This window comes from Phoenix dactylifera, unplaced genomic scaffold, assembly GCF_009389715.1.
Source record: "Phoenix dactylifera cultivar Barhee BC4 unplaced genomic scaffold, palm_55x_up_171113_PBpolish2nd_filt_p 000312F, whole genome shotgun sequence".
NCBI lineage: Eukaryota > Viridiplantae > Streptophyta > Magnoliopsida > Arecales > Arecaceae > Phoenix > Phoenix dactylifera.
Window position 1 is genome coordinate 6,503 of NW_024067783.1, and position 24,853 is coordinate 31,355.

A 24,853-nucleotide genomic window follows, 5' to 3' on the forward strand; every position below is an offset into this window, starting at 1 on the left:
CGTGGTTGCAGCTCCTTCATTTCTTTTCGATGCATGCCTAATCAGCTTAATATATGTAAATATGGTTGAAAAGGTTCATCTAGCAACTTCTATAATAATTGAATGGATGTTTAGAATGAAGTTAAAGCTCAAGCACATCAGTAATAAATGAGAAAGGTTTCAGCTTCCAAAGACTCAAAAGAAACAACCATTTAGGATAATAGAAAGACAGGCAGATATCCAGAATTATTATCTGAGACTGCGGATTCTACTGGACTACTATTTATGAAGGAAGAACTGGGGTGATATCTTTGTCATGAACAAAATTAAGCTTCCAAATTCTACATTTATTGAATGGCTTGATAAGTTCCATCTGCGACATCCAAATTCCACCATTTTTAATTTGACAACCCTTAGCCACAATCCTACTATCCCCTCAATAAAAGGATTTTAAAAAATTTAAAAAAAACAACAACAGTATCCATGTTGTATCACTACATTCCAAAACACAGATTTTGGGGCTCACTTGCATTGTTAAATGTAAATAGTTTGATATTGATGCAATGTAAACCCAATTCAGATATCTCAGTGCAAAAACTAGCAGGGCACATGCATCCAGGTAAAGATCACTCTCCATGCATATTCATTTTCTTGTACAACATGTTTGGGTACCTCTAGATACCATTGTATTAGCCAACCAGAATAATTTCAAATATGATTTATATATCCCCATGGGGACTAAATGGGGGAAGGAATGGTAAAGAGGGAATGCCCAAGTACAACAAAAAAAACTACCCGGCCTCTGAATTTTTTTCTCTCTGTTAGGAACATCCTCTTTTTGCTTCCGGGAGAGAGTTTTGTAATCTTTGATACAAGATTTTCGAGATGGAAAAAAGAAGCAAAAGTTAAAATCTGAAGAAATTGCATTTTTACAATGCAAATTTTAGGCATAAACATTAGGTTTTCTGTGGAGGTACTCGAGGTAAGTCTTTGTTGCTAGTTCCTCTCTTCTTCTCCTTTTGGTTGTTAGGGCAGCATTTTCACCTTGAATCCGGCCGGCCAGTCGCCGAATTGATGAGAAGCAGAGTCTCCCCTGTTTTGGTGCTCTTTCTTCCATTTTGGTCGGGCGTTGCTGGGCATGGCACACTGCCATCACCGCCATGGGCCTGTTGACCACTAGGGGTCGTTGACTGCTGGGGGGTCGTTGACCATGAGCGGCTGCTGCCATCGAGCACCTTCCACCGTTCAAGAGGAAGAAGAGAGAGAGCCTTATGGTTCTCTCCTCTTGTTTTCTCTCCCTCTAAAGCCAATGGATAGTTAAAATTTTGTATTTGGATATTTAAATTATTTGAATTATGATGGAATTAGTAGTTGGATCCTTTTGGCAATAATCTGTTGATTTAAAATTATAGATTTATTAGATATTATTCATTTAGGCTAGCATGAACTTTAGGGCATCGCTCTAGGGTTCATACGCCCATATCACGTGGTCGACCCAGATGACGGGTTCGGGGTGAGACATAAGTCTCTAGCTTGATCTAAGAAATTTTTGGTTAACGGTACTTAAAGGGTAGTCCTAGATTACTATGTGATGGTGGACTCTTTTAGTGGACTTATACAGGGTCTTAGGTTGCTGGATACCTTAGATAATTTTTAATATTAATTTGATTCTGTAGGAGAATAATCTTTTGGATAAAAGGACGTTAAGTAGGGTTCTGCGCACCCCAGTTCATAGATCGCGGTGTGGACAGGTGATTAGTCTATCTGGACTGTCTGCAAAGAGGTAAGAATCCTTATATACTCGCCTACATAATTATAGATATTTTGTACACTTACGTATGATATGTGAATGATTAAGATAAGTAAGATGCAAAAATTCTTTTATAATAGTTTCAGTATTAAACCAAGTTTTAATCATGTATGCTTGTAATTGATAGTATAATGGATGCATATATGAGTATAATTTATACTTGCAAAATTGAACTAATAAATGTGGTGCTTTAGAGTAACTATGCTATATTGATTGCTCTGTCACAGGATGGAAATGTGACACTTATCAATTGCCCCGTCACAGGCGAAAAATGTGACCATGGTTAGTCTAAAGCCGAAAATTAAAAAAAATGATGTGTGGATGTGAACTGGATTGAATGAATAAGGACTCTAGGCTGATCTCGTTATCATCGATTGCCCGATCATAGGCTGAAAATATAACACTATCGATTTCTCCGTTACGGGCAAAAAATGTGACACCTATTGATTGCCCCATCACGGGCGAAAAACATGGCCGGGATTTGGCTCAAACTCGAAAAGATAAAAAATCCTAGATCCAGATCGGGTTTAAAGGAATAGAACAAAAATACTATTGAAGATTTATGAGATATCGTATGATATATTACTCTTGAGTAGTTGGATTTCTATTTGATGTACATATATATACTATTTATTCGAGTATTATTGATAGCTGGTTTGTGATTTCATGATGTGTATAACGATTTCTTGCTATTTTCAAACTTATATTATTGTGTTAGGATAGATGTATGGGGATTCTTTCTGGGCCTTAAAACTCATATATCTTGTTGCATATTTTTTCTCAGAGTCACAGGATGCGTAGATTTTGGATGGGTTGATGTAAAATTTGAACAACAGCCATTAGCTATAGTTAGCTAGTTTAATTTCTGATGCCAATAGATAATTAAAATTTTATATTTGAATATTTGAATTATTTGAATTATGATGGAATTAGTAGTTGGATCCTTTTGGCTATAATTTGTTGATTTAAATTTATGGAATTCATTGGAACATTGTTCATTTAGTCCCTGCATGAACTTTTGGGCATCTTTTTAGGGTTTATGCTACCGTGTCATGTGGTCGACCTAGATGACGGGTTTGGGGCGTGACATGTCTAAAAGGAAGAAAGTGGAAAACTTCAGAAACTTCAGCATGCAGAAATTCTATAGTGAAGTGGGTAGGAAACCTTGCAAAGCAGAAATACAATTTATTTAATGATTCTAATAGGTTCGACAATGTATAGATCCTGAACGATGATTTAAATATTTTTTTAGTCATGCTCCCTACTTGTTTGTTTGTTTGTTCGCAAAATCTCTATTCCAGAAAGACAGAAGATTAGATAATGTTCAACAGGATAAGTCAACTTTGTCTCTCTCTTACCATCATCCATCATTTAATTTAGAGAGAATTAAATAGAGAAAGCAAAGAAGTGATTAAATATAATTATGTTATAATATATAATATAATATTTATATAAAATAGTAATGCAAAGAATATAAGTAACAGATTCTGCATTTTTCAATACATAAAAAATATAAGTAAATTATGTTTTTATCTAAATGTTCATTAAAAAATATTTATTAGAAAAATACAAATTTTTATACAAGTCTTTTATCCTCCCAAGAATAAGCCCTAGAGGCCTCTCGGATGCGAGAGGAAACTAATACTTACAACTGGCCCATGCTAATCTTATATATATATATATATATACAAACACACACACACTCTAGCAAAAGCCTCTGTCTGCCACTTCCATATTGCCAAGTTTACATATATCAAACAAATACAAGGAACCACTTCCTTCTCCCTCTAAAATACTATTTTCTGATACCACTTTATTCCCCACCAGGTTTGCCGATCTCGGTGGCAGCCGTGCGTGTTACACCAATAGAGTGGTGCCGTGATGCATTTCTTAAACCATATACACCCACTTGGACAAGAGGTGTAACCTTTGGGCGGTAAACGAGCTTGCATCACAGGCGTGCAGCTGTTGGTGTTTCTAGATATAGTCATGTAGAAGATTTGAACCTTTTCAAAACAGTTAAAGGTACCTATTTCAAATATTGATTTTTGAATCATGCCAAATCCACTGACGGAAATGGGTTGCAGGGCAGAGATCTGTGCAATATTTTTGCTACTTCTTCTCTGTATAAGATATTTATTTTTGACTACTTCAGCCTGATGCCCGCCACTCCGCCATGGATTTTTTTTTTTTTAACATCATATACAGACTAGTCACTTTCTTACTTAATTGATTTTACCCGGCAAAATGCGTGGAAGATAATATGTAACAATTCAGGACCTCATCCAGAATAGCTAGCTGGAAGATATTATTTGGATTCTTTGATGTAAGCATTCAAGATCTACCTAGTGAATAATTAATATGGGTTTAAATATATGTTGGTGCGGATCCTCACAAAATAAGGGAGAGAAAAAAAAATAGATTGATCCTCTTGAACATTATCTAATCTCCTGTCTTTCTAAAATAGACATTATTTTGTGGTCAAAATAAACAGACAAACAAGTAGGACAACAGGATTAAATAAATGCATAAATCGGCCATCAACTTCCCATTGACTTGTAGGTGAGGGCAAGCACACCGGCCATCAATTTCCCAATAATTGAGGCCAAGCACACCAGCCATCCCTGGAGGAAATCTCTCTCTCTCTCTCTCTCTCTCTCTCTCTCTCTCTTCTTTTGGAGGTGCTCTTGTCCACCGATCGATATGGAGGCACTGCTATCAGCTGGAGGATACATCGCTTCCGCCGTGCTGGACAACTTGGTCGGCCAGGTGAGCTCCGATGCCATCCAACAATTCGGGCGGCACTCGGGGCTTCAGGATGACCTCAGGAGGCTGCGAACTACTCTGCTACGGACACGTTTCATCTTAAAGAGCGCCGAGAAGAGGTGCACCAAAGACGACAACCTTTTCCAAATCCTCCAAGAACTCAAAGACGCCGCCTACGATGCTGAAGACTTGCTGGACGAATTCGGATACCAAGTCCTGCAGAAAAAAGGCTGAAAGCCAAGAGAATCAGAGAGGTAACTTCTTATCTTCTTCTCTTACACTTGCCAAAATGTGTTCAATAGAGATGGTGATGCTGTGGCTAAAGTGAGGGAGGTTATGGGGAGGTTAGATAGCATTGGTGATGATATGGAAAAAGTCATCAGACTCCTGGATTTAGATAATGAAGGGAAAAAATATCAGAGATCGACGAGACGAGAGACGAGCTCATTCTTAACTGAACCCGAAGTGTTTGGGCGAGAAAAAGAAAAAGAACAAGTGATAAAACTGCTGTTAAAGTCGAGAGATACAACTAAACCCGGTGATGATCTTGTCCGTGTTTGTTCAAAGAGACAAAAGAAGGATAGTATTTCTATTTTGCCAGTGGTCGGTATCGGAGGGATCGGAAAAACTACTCTTGCTCAGCAGATTTACAATGATCCGAAGCTGAATGATTATTTTGAGCCAAAGATTTGGGTTTGCGTGTCTGATAATTTTGATGGGAAAAGGCTAACTAAAGAAATAATAGAGTCTGTTACTCGGGAGAGACTCTCTGATCACCAGAATTTGAATTGTCTTCAGGAGATCCTTAAGGAAAAGATAATGTCAAAGAGATTCATGCTCGTCCTTGATGACATCTGGAATGATGACCACAACGAATGGGATTGTCTGTGTGCGCCATTAAGGTTCGGGGCTGCAGGGAAGCAAGATCTTGGTAACAACTAGATCTCAAAAGGTTGCAGAGATGATGGGCACAATGGAGCCAGTCTTCTTACAGGGTTTAGCAAATGATGCCTATTGGGAACTTTTTAGTATACATGCATTTGGTTCTCAGAACCCCAAAGAACATCCTGAGTTGGAAGCTCTTGGCAAGAAGATTGTTGATAGGCTGAAGGGATCTCCACTTGCAGCAAAGACACTAGGAGGCTTGTTGAATTTAGACTTGGATGAGAGGCGTTGGAGAACCATCATGGACAGTAAAATATGGGAACTAAAACAACGTGAAGATGGCATTATGCCGGTCCTACAGTTGAGCTATCAGTACCTGCCTGGATATCTGAAGCAGTGTGTTGCATATTGTTCTATATTTCCTAAAGATTACGCATACACAAAAGACGAGCTAGTCCAAGTCTGGATGGCACAAGGCTTCATTGTACCTCAAGAAAATGTGCGGATTGAAGAGGTAGGAAGTGAGTACTTCCATGATTTACTTGGCAGATCTTTCTTTCAGCATTCAAGGAAGGATGTATATGTGATGCATGATTTGATACACGATCTGGTACAATCTATCTCAGTCGACGAACATCTAAGAATAGAAGATGGCAAGCGACAAGAAATCCCTAGCAGGCTTCGACACCTATCAATATATACTGAGAATCTGGAGCCCAGTACGCTAATGGACTTTGCCAATTATAAGAATCTACGCACCCTTGTCTTCGGGGATTTGTATGATGCAAACTTTGATTCTATGCTTGATTGCTTGTTCACAGTGTCAACAAAGATTCGTGTGTTGAAATTAAGGAATTGTGGGATCAAAGAGTTGCCTGAAAGTATTGGCAATTTAAAACATCTTCGATACCTTGATATCTCTATCAACAATATTCAAAGGTTGCCTGAATCGCTGTGTAACCTTTACAATCTTCAGGTGTTAAATATATTCTACTGCCCAATTGGAAATTTTCCTACACGCATGACCAACTTGGTTAAATTGAGGCATCTTGAAGTGCGTGAGGAGACAAAATGCGAGTTGGCTGATATCAGGAAATTGATGTCTCTCCAAGAGTTGCCGGTATTCAAAGTTGTAAAGCAGAGAGGGCACAAGATTGAAGAATTAAAGGACATGATACAACTTCGTGGAAGAATTTGCATTAAAAATCTTGAGAGCATCGAAAGTGAGAAAGAGGCCAGCCAGGCTAAGCTGAATAATAAACAGTACCTTGATGAATTGGCCTTGTTATGGGATATCGATAGAGGCAGCAGCTCCGGGAATGATGATGAGGTACTTGAAGGCCTCAAACCACATTCCAATCTTCGAAGGCTGGAAATCAAAAACTATGGTGGTGCCCGTTTTCCAAGTTGGCTGGAGCCACAATCGCTCAAATATTTGAAAGCTATTTGCCTAGAAAATATCCAAAGCTGCATGCAACTTCCATCTCTGGGGCAACTACCATTCCTCGAGATTCTGCGCATCAAAAATATGCATGCGGTGAAGCAAGTTGGTCATGAATTCTATGGCTCTCCAGAGGTCAAAGGATTCCTGTTGCTGGAAAAGCTGGAGATTTCAGACATGCCGGAATGGGAAGAATGGGTCAGCGCAGATGGTATCCAAGTATTTCCTCGACTGCTTAAGTTGGATATCCAGAACTGTCCCAAGCTAAGGGGTTTAGCCTGCCTCCCTCCCTCCCTCAGAGAATTGTCCCTAGAGAATGTGGGAATAAATATGCTCCCAGAATCGTGGGACGGAGACCATAGTTTTACTGATAAGAGCAGTATGACACAGCGCAGCAGAAGCAGCAGCAGGACCTCTTCAATTTCTAACATGCGTATCTGCCAGTGTCCAAACCTGGTAAATCTGGAACAATGGCTGTTGTCGCACCACCTGCCGGCTATCAGGGTCTTGAGTATTATTGACTGTCAAAAGGTTGTGCGGTTGCCAATTAAAAGGTTTAAAGACTTTCTCTCCCTAGAGGATTTGACAATCATGGACTGCCCCTTGCTCCCGTCCCCAGTGCAGCTGATCCTTCCCTCTTCTCTCCGAGGTCTTGCATTGGATTCATGTGGTCATCTGGATGAGTCACTACCCGGCTGCCTGCACAACCTCACCTCTCTCACCTGGTTGAAGTTAAACCGCTGCCCACACATAACATCTCTTCCAGGAGAAGTGCTCGGTCGCATGATTGCTCTCAGAGTTTTGATTATTCGGGACTGCGGAGAACTGCGGTCACTAGGGGACTTGCGAGCTCTCAGATCTCTTGGATACTTGAATATAAGAAGATGTCCTCGGCTCACGGTATTGGCAAATGAGGAGGAGCAGGGCGAGGGTTCGGCACGTCTTCTCTTCCTGCGCATCGACGACACTGCCCTGGTCAAAGTGTTGTTCTCCACAATCACCCCGCCCTCCCTTGAAATGCTCGAAATCATTGACTCAACTGAACTCATATTGTTCGCTGGAGAGGAGCAATTGTGGTTGCAAGGACTCAAATCTCTCAGACACCTATGTCTTGTAAATTGCAACAATCTTCAGTCCCTGCCAACAGAGTTGCATAGCCTTTCCAACCTCGAATATTTGGAGATAGCAAATTGCCCTGAGATCCGCTCGCTTCCAGAGAAGGGCCTGCCTTCATCCCTGGAAGCTTTAGATTTCGATAATTGTCATCCGGTGTTGACAGAGCAATTGCAAAGGCACAGGAAAATGATGAAAAAGTCGCATAAGTCTCTCGTAACATGTGCCCGCAATATATCTTGGTGCAAACTGATGGCCGTTACTCTTTTCTACTCAGCCAGCGGTAGAAAATGGATTGATTCTTAAAAAGCGAAAAATGGATTGTTTGTATTTACGATGAACTGCAGTGCTTGGAAATGTATGTAGACTGATGATTTACAGCCGAAGTGAGTGAGAATGTACCATCTCTGCAAGCACGCATTTTTATTGTTGCAAAGCGAGTCTTTTTTGAGACACAGACTTATCTTGAACTGCATCCATCATATGGTTTATATTAATAAACATAATGTCCATGGTAGGCTTCGCCCTCCTTTCTCCCAAAAACAACAACTATAGTTCAAGTAGGCCCTGATTTAGCCTCTTGGTGGACATACCTCCAATCTGGTTAAATATTGCTTTCATCAAGATTGGTGAGAGGTCAGGCTATTGAGGAGGACTGCCTCTATTTCATAAGCCAAAATTGCATACCGGCCTCATTTGCACACTATCATAGACAAACAAAAGGTGAAAGAAGAAGAAAACGAAAGGAGCGCCACCAGAACTTTTAGTGCTTAACATACACTGTTTGGTCAAATGCAACATTTGCATCAGCAACATATCCAGGCTACAAGTTTGTGATCAAACCTCATAGGCAATGATGCCGCAAAAGGGATAGTCACTGGGAACAGTTTGGGTTGGATTGAACAACTAAATTGGGAGACTTTTTTCGGCATCTCGCATGTAAATATTGGTGGAAAGTTGCATGGTGCTCTATTAAAAAGTACATAAAAAACAATATTGGGAAATCAGATATAGTTTTTGTTTGAACATATAAGCCCCGACTGCCCATAATTCTCCTATAAATATCTCTTTTGATAAAAAATTATGGTAAATTATGGGAAAACTTGCATGATTTTATTCTCGGAAGATTGACACTTTTCAAAATGTTGTTTCATTTACATCCTGTGTACATAGTTTAGCACACATTTACACCTCCACATAAATAGCCACACTGGATCTGTACATGATCTCTCTTGTGGGCCCCATAATTTCAGTGGTCATGGATTTGATGTTGCTCATATTTCCTCCTGGCAGGTCTATCCATACCCGTCAAAGCCTTGCGCTCTTTTCACCAAAAAAAAACAAAAAAAAAAGGGGGACTTGCTTAGCGGCCATTTTATTGGCCGGTCCTTAACATTAAATCGTTATTGATCGGTTGTTTAACAATCGGTCCAGATATATTTCAACATTATAATATGGAACTAAAATGCCCCCACCTCTTCCATTTCCACCGAAAAAGAGGCAGAAAAAGGCAGCCACCGGCCACGGCCCGCCTCCTCCCAAGCCCCCTCTCACGCCTGCCGCCGGCCACGACCCGTCCCCTCCCGCACCCCCTGCCCCCTTCTGCACCGCTAGGAATGCCCCTGCCCCCACGGTGGGGAGGTGCCGAAGAAGAGGAACCGCTGGCCAGCCGCAGGCGCAGCCACCTTGGGCCCCCTCCTGTGGCTGCCACCGTCCAGCCCCCTTCCGTCGCCGCCGGCCTCGCGGGAGGAGAAGGAAGAAGAAAGAAGGAGAAGGGAAGAAGAGAAGAAAAAAGAAAATAAAAAAAAGAAAAAGAAAATAAAAGAAGAAAATAAAAGAAAATAAAAATAAAGTTAAATCATCTTTGAATACAGTTAAATAAGTTTGGAACACATTTAATCTAGCATGGCATACAGAATAAGCTTGTAACACAATTAAATAAGTTCGGAACACACTTATTCTAGCCTGGCACACAGTTAAATTGCCACCGTCAACCATGAGTCACCATCCACATCCCTCGCTGGTGAGTCCCCATCCACCGTTGAAGCTCCCTCGGGTTCTGGGGGCTACCACTAAGGCAACTAGGGGTGCTGCCCCTGTTCCTTACTTCCTCTTTTTCATCGAGCACGACTTTCGCCAATTACTCACCACTGCCCCCACTGCCTCCGTCTACCACCCATCAGATCTCGATCACAACAGCCACCATGAACCACCCTCTCATCCTTCCCATAATTACTAAAAAAAGAAGAAATAAGAAGAAAGAAAGCAAAGAGGAGGAAGAAGAAGAAGAGGAGAGAGAGAAAAACCATCCCTTTCTTCCTCTCTCTCTCTCTCTTGTTTCTTCGCTCTTCTCTCTCTAATATCCCTATTTCTCTCTCTAAAAGACCAGAACCCAGTAAGAGAGGTCCCATCCTTGGTTCAACCTTTCTTTCTCTACTTGATTTGTAGATCCTAAACCGATTTATCCAGTTAGAACTTGAAGCCTCTATTTCAGGTTGCTTAGAGCTTTTTAAGTTGTACTTAGATTTTTAAATAGTAAATAGCAAGTAATTTATTCTTCTTAAACAATTTTTGATAGGTGCAGTGGATTTGCCCAACTGAACCTAATGATCTTTAGGCGACAGAGCTAAGTGACCCCGGCATAAATATTATAAATTTTAAATTACCGGTCAATTTTATAGTAACATGCAATTTTTTTCATGATCATAATTCATACGTAAATCATTTACAATAAAGTATTCAATAAGAATGCTATTTGTCCAAGAACTTAGATCATTTCCAATCATATGCTTGATCCTAAGTATTCAATAAGAATGTTTGTAGTCGAAAGTTTCATATACTCCCTTTCTCTTGCTAAGCTCTATGTGGCTGTTTGGATTCTAGATGAAGAAAGAGGATATCTTGTCAAGGTTTCTGGTGCAGAAGACGAAGGACCCGAAGAATTTGAATGATCAGTACCTTAGAGACATAATATTGAACTTCATAATTGCCGGGAGAGACACGACGGCGGTCACTCTTTCTTGGTTCTTCTACATGCTTTGCAAGCATCCATCTCTGCAAGAAAAGCTTGCTCAAGAAATAAAGGAAGCAACCAAAACAAATGACAGCATATCGATTGCAGATTTTCCCTCCAGTTGACTGACGAGGCACTTGACAAGATGCAGTATCTCCATGCAGCTCTGACTGAGACACTGAGGATATATCCTGCTGTCCCTGAGGTCATCTGTTATTCCAATGAAATTAATTTATCGACAAAAAGTTAACTATATTTTAATTGTTTTGGCGTATAATGACACAATTGGTTTTACCTTCCATGTTGAAGGACCCAAAGATTTGTTTCTCTGATGACACTCTGCCGGGTGGATTCGATGTAAAGAAAGGGGACATGGTATGCTTTCTACCTTATTCGATGGGGAGAATGAAAGTCCTGTTGGGAGTGGATGCAGAAGTTTTCCGTCCGGAGAGATGGCTCGATGAAAATGGGGTTTCCGACCTGAGAAACCCTTCAAGTTCACTGCCTTTCAGGTAATACTTCTTTACTTGAATTGAGTTTTATTCTACGTTAGCATAAATTTTGGGCTCAATAATTGTTCAATCTGTGTTCATAAATTTCTTATGTTTGGCTTGATTGTAGGCTTGCTCAAGCTTGAATTAGAAGTACACAAGCTGGACTTAATCCTAGGTATTTAGGCTCCAAATGTTTTCAATTTGGGATGCACATTGTATATCCGTGATCAACCACTGTATTCAAATCAATGGCTGAAATCAGATTCTAAACCTAAAAGCTTAAGTTCGAAGTAGGTAGAACTAAGGTGTTATATGGCAAGTTGTCTAAATGGTTTAATGGATTATTCATTATATTTGCTCAAACAATGATTTTGATTTTTTTTGTGTCTGTGTGTTTTTCTGAATGAAGCTGGTGGACTAGGAGTCCATCAGCTTCATTCAGAAAAATGGCGATTTGTGTGATTCTAGCTAGGCTGCTAGAAACAAAGGGAGAAGGAGAAAAAAGAAACCAAAAGGAAGAATAGTACATAACTTCAGATAAACATTGGAATCATCTTGGAAAGAGAGCTGTAAGTGCTGCAGAACTTCTGGGGGCAATGCTGTGAGTTTCAAGCTTGATAAAACCTAGGGCAAGCTTGATTTGACGTTTTTTCTTTTTTTCTTATAATTTTGCTAGGACAAGTGGAAGCATGGTTAAGTATTGGGGTGATGGTGGGATTAAACCTGGTTCTCTTGTATCAGTATAAGAGATTCTTTTTCCTTTTACAACCTCTTAAAACCAAAACCCAAGCCAATTGGCCTGAGATAACCTCCAAAACTTGGTAGGAAAATCTGCTGTGCAGAAGACGTACGTTTCCCAGGAGAGTGCATGCCTTACTAGCCATATTAGATCAGCAGCAAGTTGGCACCCTCAAGCTTGATTCAAGTTTCATTCAGCTTGATTTAAGTTTGACTTGAATTCAGCTCAATATAAAGGATTCGAGTTTATCAAGCTGCTCAAAATAGGTTCATTTTCGTTTCATCTCAACACTTTGGCTGAATGAAGCTTAATAAAATTAGAAACTAAACTAGCTTGATACTGAAACTCAGATTTCAAATTCTCAGGGGGGATTAAGTTCCTCTATACAATGCTTAAAAAAGGTCTTGTTCGACTCCTTGTTGCCATATCTATTTCATGCATGGTTCTTAATCCCAATCAATTTGTATTTTGATAAATATCAAAAAAAAACATTAAGTGAGCTAATTTACTGTTAGCTCCTAATCCAGGTATCCATTCTTTTCCCTTGTTTTATGCAAAGTTAGAAATAGAACTAATTATCTTTATGAGAACTGATTACCAAATCTTCTTGTCATTTGTTTTCATTGCATGGATGGATCATCTGAAATTGTATATATTATCTGTCCTATTTTCATCTTAGAAATAACCTGTCAAGACTTCCATTCGCAGGCTGGTCCCCGAATTTGTTTGGGAAAGGAATTTGCATACAGGCAGACGAAGATCTTTGCAGCACTCCTCATCCACTTCTTCACATTTATGCTGAGTGATGAGAGAAAGGATGTCAACTATAAGAGCACGATAACTCTTAGAATCGATCAGGGACTCCATCTTTTAGCCTACCAAAGAGAACCGATGGCTTGTTCAAATGATCCTTTTATGTAACCAAGATGCACCAACTGCTATAATGTCAAGGGTTATGGAGTATTGTCAACACTGGCAAAAAAATGGTTTAGCTTTGCCATTAGTGCATCTAGTAGCTTAATTTTGGTCTCTTGAAGACTAGCAAATCTTCTCTATTCTTAAGATTCTGTCATAAAAATGAGTACCGGAATATCATTAAACTAGTGAAATGCATGTGCAGTTCATGTGAATAATGATAGATAATTTAGTTAGGCTTAAGTTAGATGTCCATTATTTAATATTCTACTAGTTGTGTGCTTCATCATATACTTATAATTTTATTTCATGCTTTACCATGATAGCTAATTTAAATTAGTTTAGGTACTATTATTCCTCTTTACAGTATATAAAAAAAAGTAAAAGAAATAGCTAACTCCTTTTAGATTGTATTTGTTGGGAACCATGGTTGCTACTATAATAGCATTGAGCATGTAATTTGAGAAAATCCATGCGAGAATTTGTGAGAATTTGCATACTTGAACAAGCAACTCTTAATTTCCAAAGACTCAAATTTAATGCCCTGAAATGTGAACTACAGCCACATATACAGTTACCTACATCCGCATGTTTAGAATTTCAGTAGTTTTCTCCAAGGGTCCAAATTAGCATTTAATCTTTAATATCAGAAATATGTGGCCTAGGTTTGCAATGAGCTTAAGCCAAGGTTTAAGTGCTGTGTGCAGAGCTCCATAACACCTTAGAGAGAAACATAAGTGTAATTGATCCATGAAAAAAAATTTGTAGAAGTAGAAATTTTTATTTCTGTTAAGAGGAAACTCTCTACAGCCTCAAGTTTATGACAACATAGAGTTCTTTAAGGAAGAAGACTTGGATGTAGGTCGCTTCGTGGGTGCAAAGAAGTGACCGTTCTTAATGAGATGGCTCTTCAACTCTCATGATTTATGCCTATAGATAGCTCTGTCTCCAACCAGAGATGTGCCCAAGCTTATAATCCAAGGGATCCATTGAGCTTCTAAGGAGAGAAACAAGTAGAATAAAAAGGAGAGAGAAATTATCATCTGGAGTTTCGCAAGGCCTGATTTTGGCCCCAGACAAGAGCTTCAAATGAGAAGAGGTTAAGAGAGATGGGCATAGAGGAGCTTGTGGTGATGGTGAGGTATGAGAGAGAGAGAGAGAGAGAGAGAGAGAGAGAGAGAGAGATTTAATATCCCTTCAAAGAGGAGAAACCTCTGATGGTTTTTATTGCTTGGGCAGAAAAAACGGTAGGGAGAGTTAAGTGCTGATTTAGTTTGAGATGAAAGGTAGCTATCTTTCTAACTGAAAAATCTCTTTATTTTCTCAATTAAATGGATGGCTTTTTTTTTTTTAATAGATGAATGTAATTAGAGATTAATCAAGTAATTATTATGTTTGTAAATAAATTTAATTAATATGTTTTTCTTGTACATCCAAACTTTGCTCACAGTATCTCAAACTTTGCTCATGGTAGTGCCTTTTGTACAATTATCTGCTAGTTGCTCCTCGGTCTTACAGTACTTAAGCTCAACATCTCTTTAAGCTTTTGCTTCTCGAAGAAGGTGATACGTGATTGCGATGTGCTTGGTTTTGCCGTGGCATACTGGGTTCTTTGCCATTGCAATCACTAACTTATTGTCGCAGTAGATCTCTGTTGGCTCCTTTTGCTGCTTTCCCATGTCTTCAAGTGTTTGTTTTAATCATATTGCTTGACTTGCTGTTGCTGCTGCTATTACGCACTATGCTTTGGCGGGTGACTGTGCCACTGAATCTTACTTCTTTGACGCCTAAGAAAATATCCTAAACCTAGTGAGAAGGCATAGTCTAAAATGCTCTTCATGTCATCCACTGATCCTGCTCAATCACTATTGATGTAGCCAATCAGTCTTGAGTCAATCGTGGACATGTACCATATCCCAAACTCCTTTGTGCCTTGTAAATATCTAAGAATTCTTAAAATAGACTGCAAGGAAGACGGGACAGAAACCTGGTCCACCCAGATGAAATCGCCTAAATGATGAGCTGCGTAGGAGGTCATCCAGTCCACTGCACTGTTGGCCTCTCTGTAAGCATGAGAGACCCGATGAGAGATGCATTCGCCTAACAGACGGCAAATATCGTGGAGCAGTCGCATTCCCCCATTAGCACTCCCGGTCCCCTAGATCCCCTCGATGACCATGGCGAAGTCCCCCTCAACGATGATGCAGTCTGCACCCAGCACTCGTCTCGCATAGAATACTTCCTTTTATGCTACTCTCAACTCGGTACTATTGACAGACTGATCGAAGATATGCTGCCCCCCAGCGGCCACTAGTCTAGCCTATTGATCTCTGATGATAAAGCCGGTGCCATAGCAACCATCCTCCTGGGTACTGCCATTGAAGTTCACCTTTAGGAAACTAGGGTGTGGGGGTTCCCAGGAGACGAGGACACACTTGGACGCTGCATGAGCAAAATAATAGCCCTAGATTTTTCTGGCCAACCTAAGGGATGATGACACAGTAACATCAAGGACCTCTGTCGCATTAAGTAGGGCCTTGTCTACTACAACTCTTAGCTGCTCGGCTCTGTCCTTGAAGACTCGGGCATTCCTATCTAGCCAGCAGTGATAAACCAGATAAGCTGCCCTAATCCCTAATGATAGGAGGCTCGGTCTTCGGAAAGACTCAGCCATGAGGGTTAGAAAATCCTCTGTCCACGACCATCTCCAGCGCAAACCAGAGCAAGCCGAGGCACACTCCCATAACGAGGCCTCCCTCTGACATCCAAGAAGAACATATAAAATGATCTCCTCCATCTCCTAGCCGGCCTAATGTCCCGAGGTGATGCACACCCCCCGTCAGGCCAGGACTCACTTCCTAGTAGACAGACATCCCCATGCGACCTTTCAGACAAATAAAGTCACTCGAGGATAGATACGCAACCGCCAGATCCACCCCACCTCCATCTGCCTAGCCACAGGCCTCCTCACCAACCCAAGAAGGTCCCATGTCTGCACCTTTGTCCTACCCGTCCGGCCCTACACCTGCATGTCCTCCGCCTCAGCCACCGCAATCGGCACCGCTAACACCCGTTCAACTAGTTGCCCGCTAAAGACCCATCGGATGAGGTCCCAATTCTGCCCCGTGGGGCCAATAGATCGCGAACCCTGCGTCCCTCTAATCTCCTGGGGCGCAAAAGGTGGGCCACCTACACAATGGAATATCAGCCAGCCAACAATCCCCCAGAATGTCCACAGCTAGGCCATCACCAATCTCCCATCAGATCTCTGGAAGCACCAGGGGGCACGGTATCTCTCACCGCAGGAAGGAGCTACGCCGACCCACATGAAAGACATGCGGGTCCGTCAAATCTCCATACTTGGCCCTCATCATGGAGCCCCATACTTTAGCCACTAGCCTTGCCTTGCATTTCTAGACTTTACCATTAGGATTGAGCTTTGTCTTATAGAACCATTTGACTCTAATGACTTCTCTATTTATAAGAGTCAAGCCAACTGGGCCTAAGCTCGACCAAAGTCGGCAGGCTCAGCCGGCTTTGATTCAAAATTAAAAAAAAAATGAAATTGGAATAGGAGATCGCGATCCCCCGTCCGAGCGGCTCGAATGGCCGTTGTTGAGGCATGGTTGGGAGAGTCGTGGCTGGTATGAAACCCCTGGGCTGATGCTAACGGTCGGCAACCGTTAGAGGCCATTGCAACTGACGAACAGCCGGCTAGTGCCGTCGTTCATCTGGGGCTTATCCCCTCTCTTTGGGGGTTATAAAAATCCCGATTACACTCCACCCACTATTTTTCTCCTTCCTTCTCCTCCTTCGGTGGCTGGTGTGCCACCTCGGTCGATTGTCGCCACCGAAAACCCCTTATGGATTCTAGTTGCCTGCCTCCCCTGTTTTGAGAAACATGCCTCATCTTCTCTCCGGGATCCACCGAAAATTGCCACCGCCGACCATGAGTCACCATCCACATCCCTCGCTGGTGAGTCCTCATCCACCATTGAAGCTCCCTTGGGTTGTGGGGGCTACCACCAAGGCAGCTAGGGGTGCTGCCCCTGTTCCTTACTTCCTCTTTTTCACCGAGCACGACTGTCGCCAATTACTCTCCACTGCCGCCACTGCCTCCGTCTACCACCTATCAGATCTCGATCACGACAGCCACCATGAACCACCCTCTCATCCTTCCCATAATTACCAAAAAAAAGAAGAAATAAGAAGAAAGAAAGCAAAGAGGAGGAAGAAGAAGAAGAGGAGAGAGAGAAAACCCATCCCTTTCTTCCTCTCTCTCTTATTTCTTCTCTCTTCTCTCTCTAATATCCCTATTTCTCTCTCTAAAAGACCAGAACCCAATAAGAGAGGTCCCATCCTTGGTTCAACCTTTCTTTCTCTACTTGATTTGTAGATCCTAAATCGATTTATCCAATTAGAACTTGAAGCCTGCTCAAGTCTATTTCAGGTTGCTTAGAGCTTTTTAAGTTGTACTTAGATTTTTAAATAGTGAATAGCAAGTAATTTATTCTTCTTAAACAAATTTTGATAGGTGTAATGGATTAGCCCAACTGAACCTAATGATCTTTAGGCGAACAGAGCTAAGTGACCCTGGCATAAATATTATAAATTTCAAATTACCGATCAATTTTATAGTAACATGCAATATTTTTCTCAATCATAATTCATACGTAAATCATTTACAATAAAGTATTCAATAAGAATGCTATTTGTCCAAGAACTTGGATCATTTCCAATCATATGCTTGATCCTAAGTTTTTTAAGAAAATGCAGGATTTCAAATATAATTTATAATTTCATACTAAAAATTGATCAGTAATTTGGGAGCTCTCTTACTAGTTCCAGTCTTTTAGAGAGAGAAATGGGGAGATTAGAGAGAGAAGAGAGAAAAAACAAGAGAGTGAGAGAGAGAGGAAGAGAGGGGTGAGTATTTTTCTCTCTCCCTCCTCTCCTTTTTCCTTTCTTTCTTCTTCTTTCTTCTTTTCTTGGTAATCAGGGGAAAGATGAAAGGGTGGTTCATGGTGGCTTTCGTGGTCGAGATCCGGCAGGAGATAGTTGGAGGCAGTATCGGCAGCGGCGAGCAAGCGGCAATGGCCGTGCTCGGCCAAAAAGGAGGAAGTAAGGAAGAGGGGCAGAGGTAGCTATCTTGGTGGTAGCCCCCATGGACCAAGGAAGCTTCGACGGAAGATGGAGACTCACCAGTGAGGGACGCGGATGAAGGCCCATGGTCGGTGGAGGTGATTTTCGATGGATCCTGACGAGAAGAGAGGAAAAGGCACTCATAATAGGGCACTCGGAAATCGTGGGAGAATGGGGGTGCTTCAAGCAGCGGTGCTTGGCTGAGGTGGCATACTAGCCACCGGAGACGAGGAAGAAGAAGAGTGGTCGACGGATGGCGGATCAAGTAGAGGGAAGAGGAGGGATTTATGGAAGTTTTGGAAAGGATAAGCTCGACCGTCTACGGACATCGGCAACGGTTGTCCCGACCTCAACGGCTAACGACTATTCAATGGCTCTGCGAAGCCTCAACAACCACGGTTTACCGTGGCTTATCGGCTCAATGGAAGAGGGAAAGCAGAGGATCATGATTGCATCCTCTATTTCGATTCCCTCTTCTGTGTTTTTTTTTCTTTGAATTTGAATTTGAATTTGAATTGAGCCAGTTGGGCCTGCCAACTTTGGTCCAAGTCGGGCCTAATTGGCCGGATTCTTACATATTCAGTGGTAGTATCTATCACTTTGAACGAAGTTCGTGAAGCCTTCAATCGAAAACTTTGAGGGTGGAGAACCTTTAGAAGGAGAATTAAGTGAAAAGGAGAAAGGCTTCTAGTGCAACAATCTCAAGATTAGTAAACATCAAAATCTTTTTAAAAAGTGAATTCTGATATATCAATTGCTTGGAGATCGCTCCTCAGTATTCTCGCTTCACTTGAAGATGTTTTTAATCTCGGGACAACTTGGAGATTCAACTCTAGACCAAGCAAATTGGGACCTAGTTGAGAAGCCTTGATAGCAGTAATATGTTGGAAGATTTTGGATGAAAGAAATGCTCCAATCTTTGAAAAGGTTGCTCATTCAACTCCAAAAATTAGAGAGGACATCAGATTCCTCTTGAAAGATTGGACTAGAGTGCTTGGTGACAAATATTTCAGGAAGTAAAAGTCAATGATGTTTCCTCTTGGTTGGTCCTTAGGAGTTTAGTTTTTGGTTCGGCTTCACATCCTTCTATTTGTTTCGTATACACTGCTACCTTTACCCAAATACAGTGAGCAGGTAGTTTATTAGGGGTTGAAATATCAATTTTGCCCAGATTATTTAGGAAAAAATCTTGGAACAATATACAATCTATCTCAATATAGTGAACATATATAAAATATCTTATCTGTTCCAATGGAACGAACCGGTCTTCATGCAATTGGTAATTGGCGTCATGATGCTGCTGAAATTTCTGCTCTTGCATCATCATCTCTCTGTCTTTTCTATATTATTTTTTTATGTTGAGAATTGGATGGGAAAAATCTCAGCAACAATAAGGTGAGCACAAAATTCAAAGGACCCTCGCATCTCTCTACCCACTTCGCACCTCCTTTTACTTTAGGATATCAATAGCAATGAGAGCTATGTGCGACATCAAGTTCATCATATCTTCAAAAGAAACTGGGATCCTATGTGGCCCAAATTAGCTTTGAGAGATCCATCATATTGGGTTGGAATTTTCCCAAAAAAATGAAAATAATTTTTTTAGAAATAAAATTTCTATATTTTATAAAAAAAGGAATAATTTCTACTAATTGAAAATTAGAATAATTTTTTTCTAAAAATACTCTTAAATTTTTAGATAGGATAGAGTAAGATTTTTTGTTAAAAACATATTGGTTTTATAATTAAATAAATATATAAAAATCATTTGTTTTTGTTTTTTTTAAAAATTATTTCAGTAAAAAATTAAAATCTTTCAGCGAACCAAAGGAGCTTAAAATCTCGATAACCCCACCACCAAACCTCTATGCCCATGGCTACTATAGACGAGGGGGTTTCCGTGATGTCATGGCCAAATCCAAACTTATACTCTTCTCCCTGACTGCGAGATCCCAATGGTAGAAACTAGAGAACCTCTCAATCTTGCAAAGAGTGCCATGGATTTCCTCTCCTTCAAGTATTCGATCACTCTTATAGCCACTGCCATAGCCTGCCTTTGTCTCCACTTCTTCATCAAGGCTACAAGAAAGAAGCGATATCCCCCACTCACAGGCACCTTCTTCCATCAACTCTTATACTTCAGCACTATCCGCGACTACCATACAGACCTTGCAGCTCGGTTCAAAACTTTCAGGCTCTTCTCCCCAACTCGTAGCTTGATTTACACCGTTGACCCTGCCATCGTTGAATACATACTAAGAACCAACTACACAAACTATGGAAAGGTAGGCACTTCATAAAGCTTTTGGTTGTTACTTGTTAGAAACATGGTACTATGGCTACAACTAAACGAAGTATCTTAGACTGATGATATATTTTTGTAGTCATCTTCTCCAAAAAAGATATAATCTTATAGTCTGGTAGTATGAGCTTGGGGTTTTTGGTAGGAAGGTTGAGTTTTTGGGTATTTGTTTGACTTTGAGATGGATGTAAACTGGCAGGGGTCTTACAATTATAACAACCTCAAAGATTTGCTGGGTGATGGGATTTTTGCTGTAGATGGTGAGAAGTGGCGCCACCAAAGAAAGCTGGCAAGCTATGAGTTCACCACCAAGAATTTGAGGGACTTCAGTAGTGATGTTTTCAGAAGCAATGCCTCCAGACTCTCTCTGATAATTTCCAAGGCCGCAAATTCCAACCAAGCCATGGACATCCAGGTGAGTGAAAAGAGGATATTGTGATGGATTTATAAAAATAAATCTGTTTTCGTTCTTCTAATGGTATATTATTTTTTGAGTTGCAGGATTTGTTCATGAAATCTACACTAGATTCCATATTCAAAATTGGGTTTGGTGAAGAACTGGATACTCTGTCGGGTTTAAGCGAAGAGGGGAATAGCTTTGCAAAGGCATTCGATGATTCAAGCGATCTAATCCTGTGGCGCTATGTGGATATTTTCTGGAAAATTAAGAGATTTCTAGGCGTTGGATCAGAAGCAGAGCTGAAGAAAAACATCAGAGTGATCGACGGCTTTGCGTACAAACTGATTCACAGCAAAACACAGTCTATGTCTAAGCAACAAAATGACACTGTGAGTTGGAAGAAAAATTTTTCATGTTCGTAGTCGAAAGTTTCATATACTCCCTTTCTCTTGCTAAGCTCTAATGGCTGTTTGGATTCTAGATGAAGAAAGAGGATATCTTGTCAAGGTTTCTGGTGCAGAAGACGAAGGACCCGAAGAATTTGAATGATCAGTACCTTAGAGACATAATATTGAACTTCATAATTGCTGGGAGAGACACGACGGCGGTCACTCTTTCTTGGTTCTTCTACATGCTTTGCAAGCATCCATCTCTGCAAGAAAAGCTTGCTCAAGAAATAAAGGAAGCAACCAAAACAAATGACAGCATATCGATTGCAGATTTTCCCTCCAGGTTGACTGACGAGGCACTTGACAAGATGCAGTATCTCCATGCAGCTCTGACTGAGACACTGAGGATATATCCTGCTATCCCTGAGGTCATCTGTTATTCAAATTAAATTAATTTATCGGCAAAAAGTTAACTATATTTGAATTGTTTCGGTGTATAATGACACAATTGGTTTTACCTTCCATGTTGAAGGACCCAAAGATTTGTTTCTCTGATGACACTCTGCCGGGTGGATTCGATGTAAAGAAAGGGGACATGGTATGCTTTCTACCTTATTCGATGGGGAGAATGAAATTCCTGTGGGGGGTGGATGCACAAGTTTTCCGTCCGGAGAGATGGCTTGATGAAAATGGGGTTTTCCGACCTAAGAACCCCTTCAAATTCACTGCCTTTCAGGTAATACTTCTTTACTTGAATTGAGTTTTATTCTACCTTAGCATAAATTTTGGGCTCAATAATTGTTCAATCTGTTCATAAATTTCTTATGTTTGGCTTGATTGTAGGCTTGCTCAAGCTTGAATTAGAAGTACACAAGCTGGACTTAATCCTAGTTATTTAGGCTTCAAATGATTTCAATTTGGGATGCACATTGTATATCTGTGATCAACCACTGTATTCAATTCAGTGGCTGAAATCAGATTCTAAACCTAAAAGCTTAAGTTCAAAGTAGGTAGGACTATGGTGTTATATGGCAATTTGTCTAATTGGTTTAATGGATCATTCATTATATTTGCTCAAACTATGATTTTGATTTTTGTGTGTGTGTGTGTTTTCTTCTGAATGAAGCTGGTGGACTAGGACTCCACCAGCTTCATTCAGAAAAATGGTGATTTGTGTGATTCTAGCTAGGCTGCTAGAAACAAAGGGAGAAGGAGAAAAAAGAAACCAAAACGAAGAATAGTACCTAACTTCAGATAAACATTGGAATCATCTTGGAAAGAGAGCTGTAAGTGCTGCAGAACTTCTGGGGGCAATGCTGTGAGTTTCAAGCTTGATAAACCTAGGTCAAGCTTGATTTGAGGTTTTTTCTTTTTTTCTTATAATTTTGCAAGGACAAGTGGAAGCATGGTTAAGTATTGGGGTGATGGTGGGATTAAACCTGGTTCTCTTGTATCAGTATAAGAGATTCTTTTTCCTTTTACTACCTCTTAAAACCAAAACCCAAGCCAATTGGCCTGAGATAACCTCCAAATCTTGGTAGGAAAATCTGCTGTGCAGAAGCCGTTCGTTTCCCAGGAGAGTGCAAGCATTACTAGCCATATTAGATCAGGAGCAAGTTGGCACCCTCAAGCTTGATTCAAGTTTCATTCAGCTTGATTTAAGTTTGACTTGAATTCAGCTCAATATAAAGGATTCGAGTTTTTCAAGCTGCTCAAAATAGGTTCATTTTCGTTTCATCTCAACACTTGGCTGAATGAAGCTTAATAAAATTAGAAACTAAACTAGCTTGATACTGAAACTCAGATTTCAAATTCTCAGGGGGCATTAAGTTCCTCTATACAATGCTTAAAAAAGGCCCTGTTCGACTCCTTGTTGCCGTATCTATTTCATGCATGGTTCTTAATCCCAATCAATTTGTATTTTGATAAATATCAAAAAAAAAACAATAAGTGAGCTAATTTACTGTTAGCTCCTAATCCAGGTATCCATTCTTTTCCCTTATTTTATGCAAAGTTACAAATAGAACTAATTATCTTTATGAGAACTGATTACCAAATCTTCTTGTCATTTGTTATCATTATATGGATAGATCATCTGAAATTGTTTATATTATCTGTCCTATTTTCATCTTAGAAATAACCTGTCAAGACTTCCATTCGCAGGCTGGTCCACGAATTTGTTTGGGAAAGGAATTTGCATACAGGCAGATGAAGATCTTTGCAGCAGTCCTCATCCACTTCTTCACATTTATGCTGAGTGATGAGAGAAAGGATGTCAAATATAAGAGCACGATAACTCTTAGAATCGATCAGGGACTCCATCTTTTAGCCTACCAAAGAGAACCGATGGCTTCTTCAAATGATCCTTCTATGTAATCAAGATGCACCAACTGCTATAATGTCAAGGGTTATGGAGTATTGTGAAATTTTCAAATGAACATCAGCAACACTGGCAAAAAAATGGTTTAGCTTTGCCATTAGCGCATCTAGCAGCTTAATTTTGGTCTCTTGAAGACTAGCAAATCTTCTCTATTATTAAGATTCTGTCATAAAAATGAGTACCGGAATATCATTAAACTAGTGAAATGCATGTGCAGTTCATGTGAATAATGATAGATAATTTAGTTAGGCTTAAGTTAGATGTCCATTATTTAATATTCTACTAGTTGTGTGCTTCATCATATACTTATAATTTTATTTCATGCTTTACCATGATAGCTAATTTAAATTAGTTTAGGTACTATTATTCCTCTTTACAGTATATAAAAAAAAGTAAAAGAAATAGCTAACTCCTTTTAGAGTGTATTTGTTGGGAACCATGGTTGCTACTATAATAGCATTGAGCATGTAATTTGAGAAAATCCATGTGAGAATTTGTGAGAATTTGCATACTTGAACAAGCAACTCTTAATTTCCAAAGACTCAAATCTAATGCCCTGAAATGTGAACTACAGCCACATATACAGTTACCTACATCCGCATGTTTAGAATTTCAGTAGTTTTCTCCAAGGGTCCAAATTAGCATTTAATCTTTAATATCAGAAATATGTGGCCTAGGTTTGCACTGAGCTTAAGCCAAGTTTTAAGTGCTGTGTGCAGAGCTCCATAACACCTTAGAGAGAAACATAAGTGTAATTGATCCATGAAATTTTTTTTGTAGAAGTAGAAATTTTTATTTCTGTTAAGAGGAAACTCTCTACAGCCTCAAGTCCATGACAACATAGAGTTTCTTAAGGAAGAAGACTTGGATGTGGGTCGCTTCGTGGGTTCAAAGTAGTGACCGTTCTTAATGAGATGGCTCTTCAACTCTCATGATTTGTGCCTATAGATAGCTCTGTCTCCAACCAAAGATGTGCCCAAGCTTATAGTCTATGGGATCCATTGTGCTTCTAAGGAGAGAAACAAATAGAATAAGGAGAAAGAAATTATCATCTGGAGTTTCGCAAGGCTTGATTTTGGCCCCAG

At 40.2% G+C, this 24,853-nt stretch overlaps 2 protein-coding genes and 1 pseudogene across 3 annotated transcripts; all 3 read left to right on the top strand.

Annotated features, from left to right (window-relative positions):
* Window positions 1-2,877: 2,877 nt before the first annotated feature.
* Window positions 2,878-8,449, top strand: LOC103697328 (annotated as a pseudogene).
* Window positions 8,450-10,849: 2,400 nt separating this feature from the next.
* LOC120105574 (cytochrome P450 704C1-like) lies at window positions 10,850-11,704 on the top strand. Its single transcript, XM_039118159.1, has 3 exons — window positions 10,850-11,212; window positions 11,317-11,519; window positions 11,629-11,704. The coding sequence occupies exons 1-3, from the start codon at window positions 11,153-11,155 to the stop codon at window positions 11,642-11,644; spliced, it is 279 nt and encodes a 92-aa protein (XP_038974087.1). The 5' UTR covers window positions 10,850-11,152; the 3' UTR covers window positions 11,645-11,704.
* Window positions 11,705-20,180: 8,476 nt separating this feature from the next.
* Window positions 20,181-23,866, top strand: LOC120105573 (cytochrome P450 704C1-like). Of its 2 annotated transcripts, XM_039118158.1 has the most exons (7): window positions 20,181-20,582; window positions 20,799-21,014; window positions 21,101-21,388; window positions 21,481-21,816; window positions 21,921-22,124; window positions 22,232-22,279; window positions 23,552-23,722. In XM_039118158.1, the coding sequence occupies exons 1-6, from the start codon at window positions 20,253-20,255 to the stop codon at window positions 22,250-22,252; spliced, it is 1,395 nt and encodes a 464-aa protein (XP_038974086.1). In that variant the 5' UTR covers window positions 20,181-20,252; the 3' UTR covers window positions 22,253-22,279; window positions 23,552-23,722. The 2 variants fall into 2 exon arrangements, with proteins under 2 accessions (XP_038974086.1, XP_038974085.1); XM_039118157.1 differs by lacking the exon at window positions 22,232-22,279 and having other exon boundaries at window positions 20,185-20,582; window positions 23,552-23,866.
* Window positions 23,867-24,853: the final 987 nt, after the last annotated feature.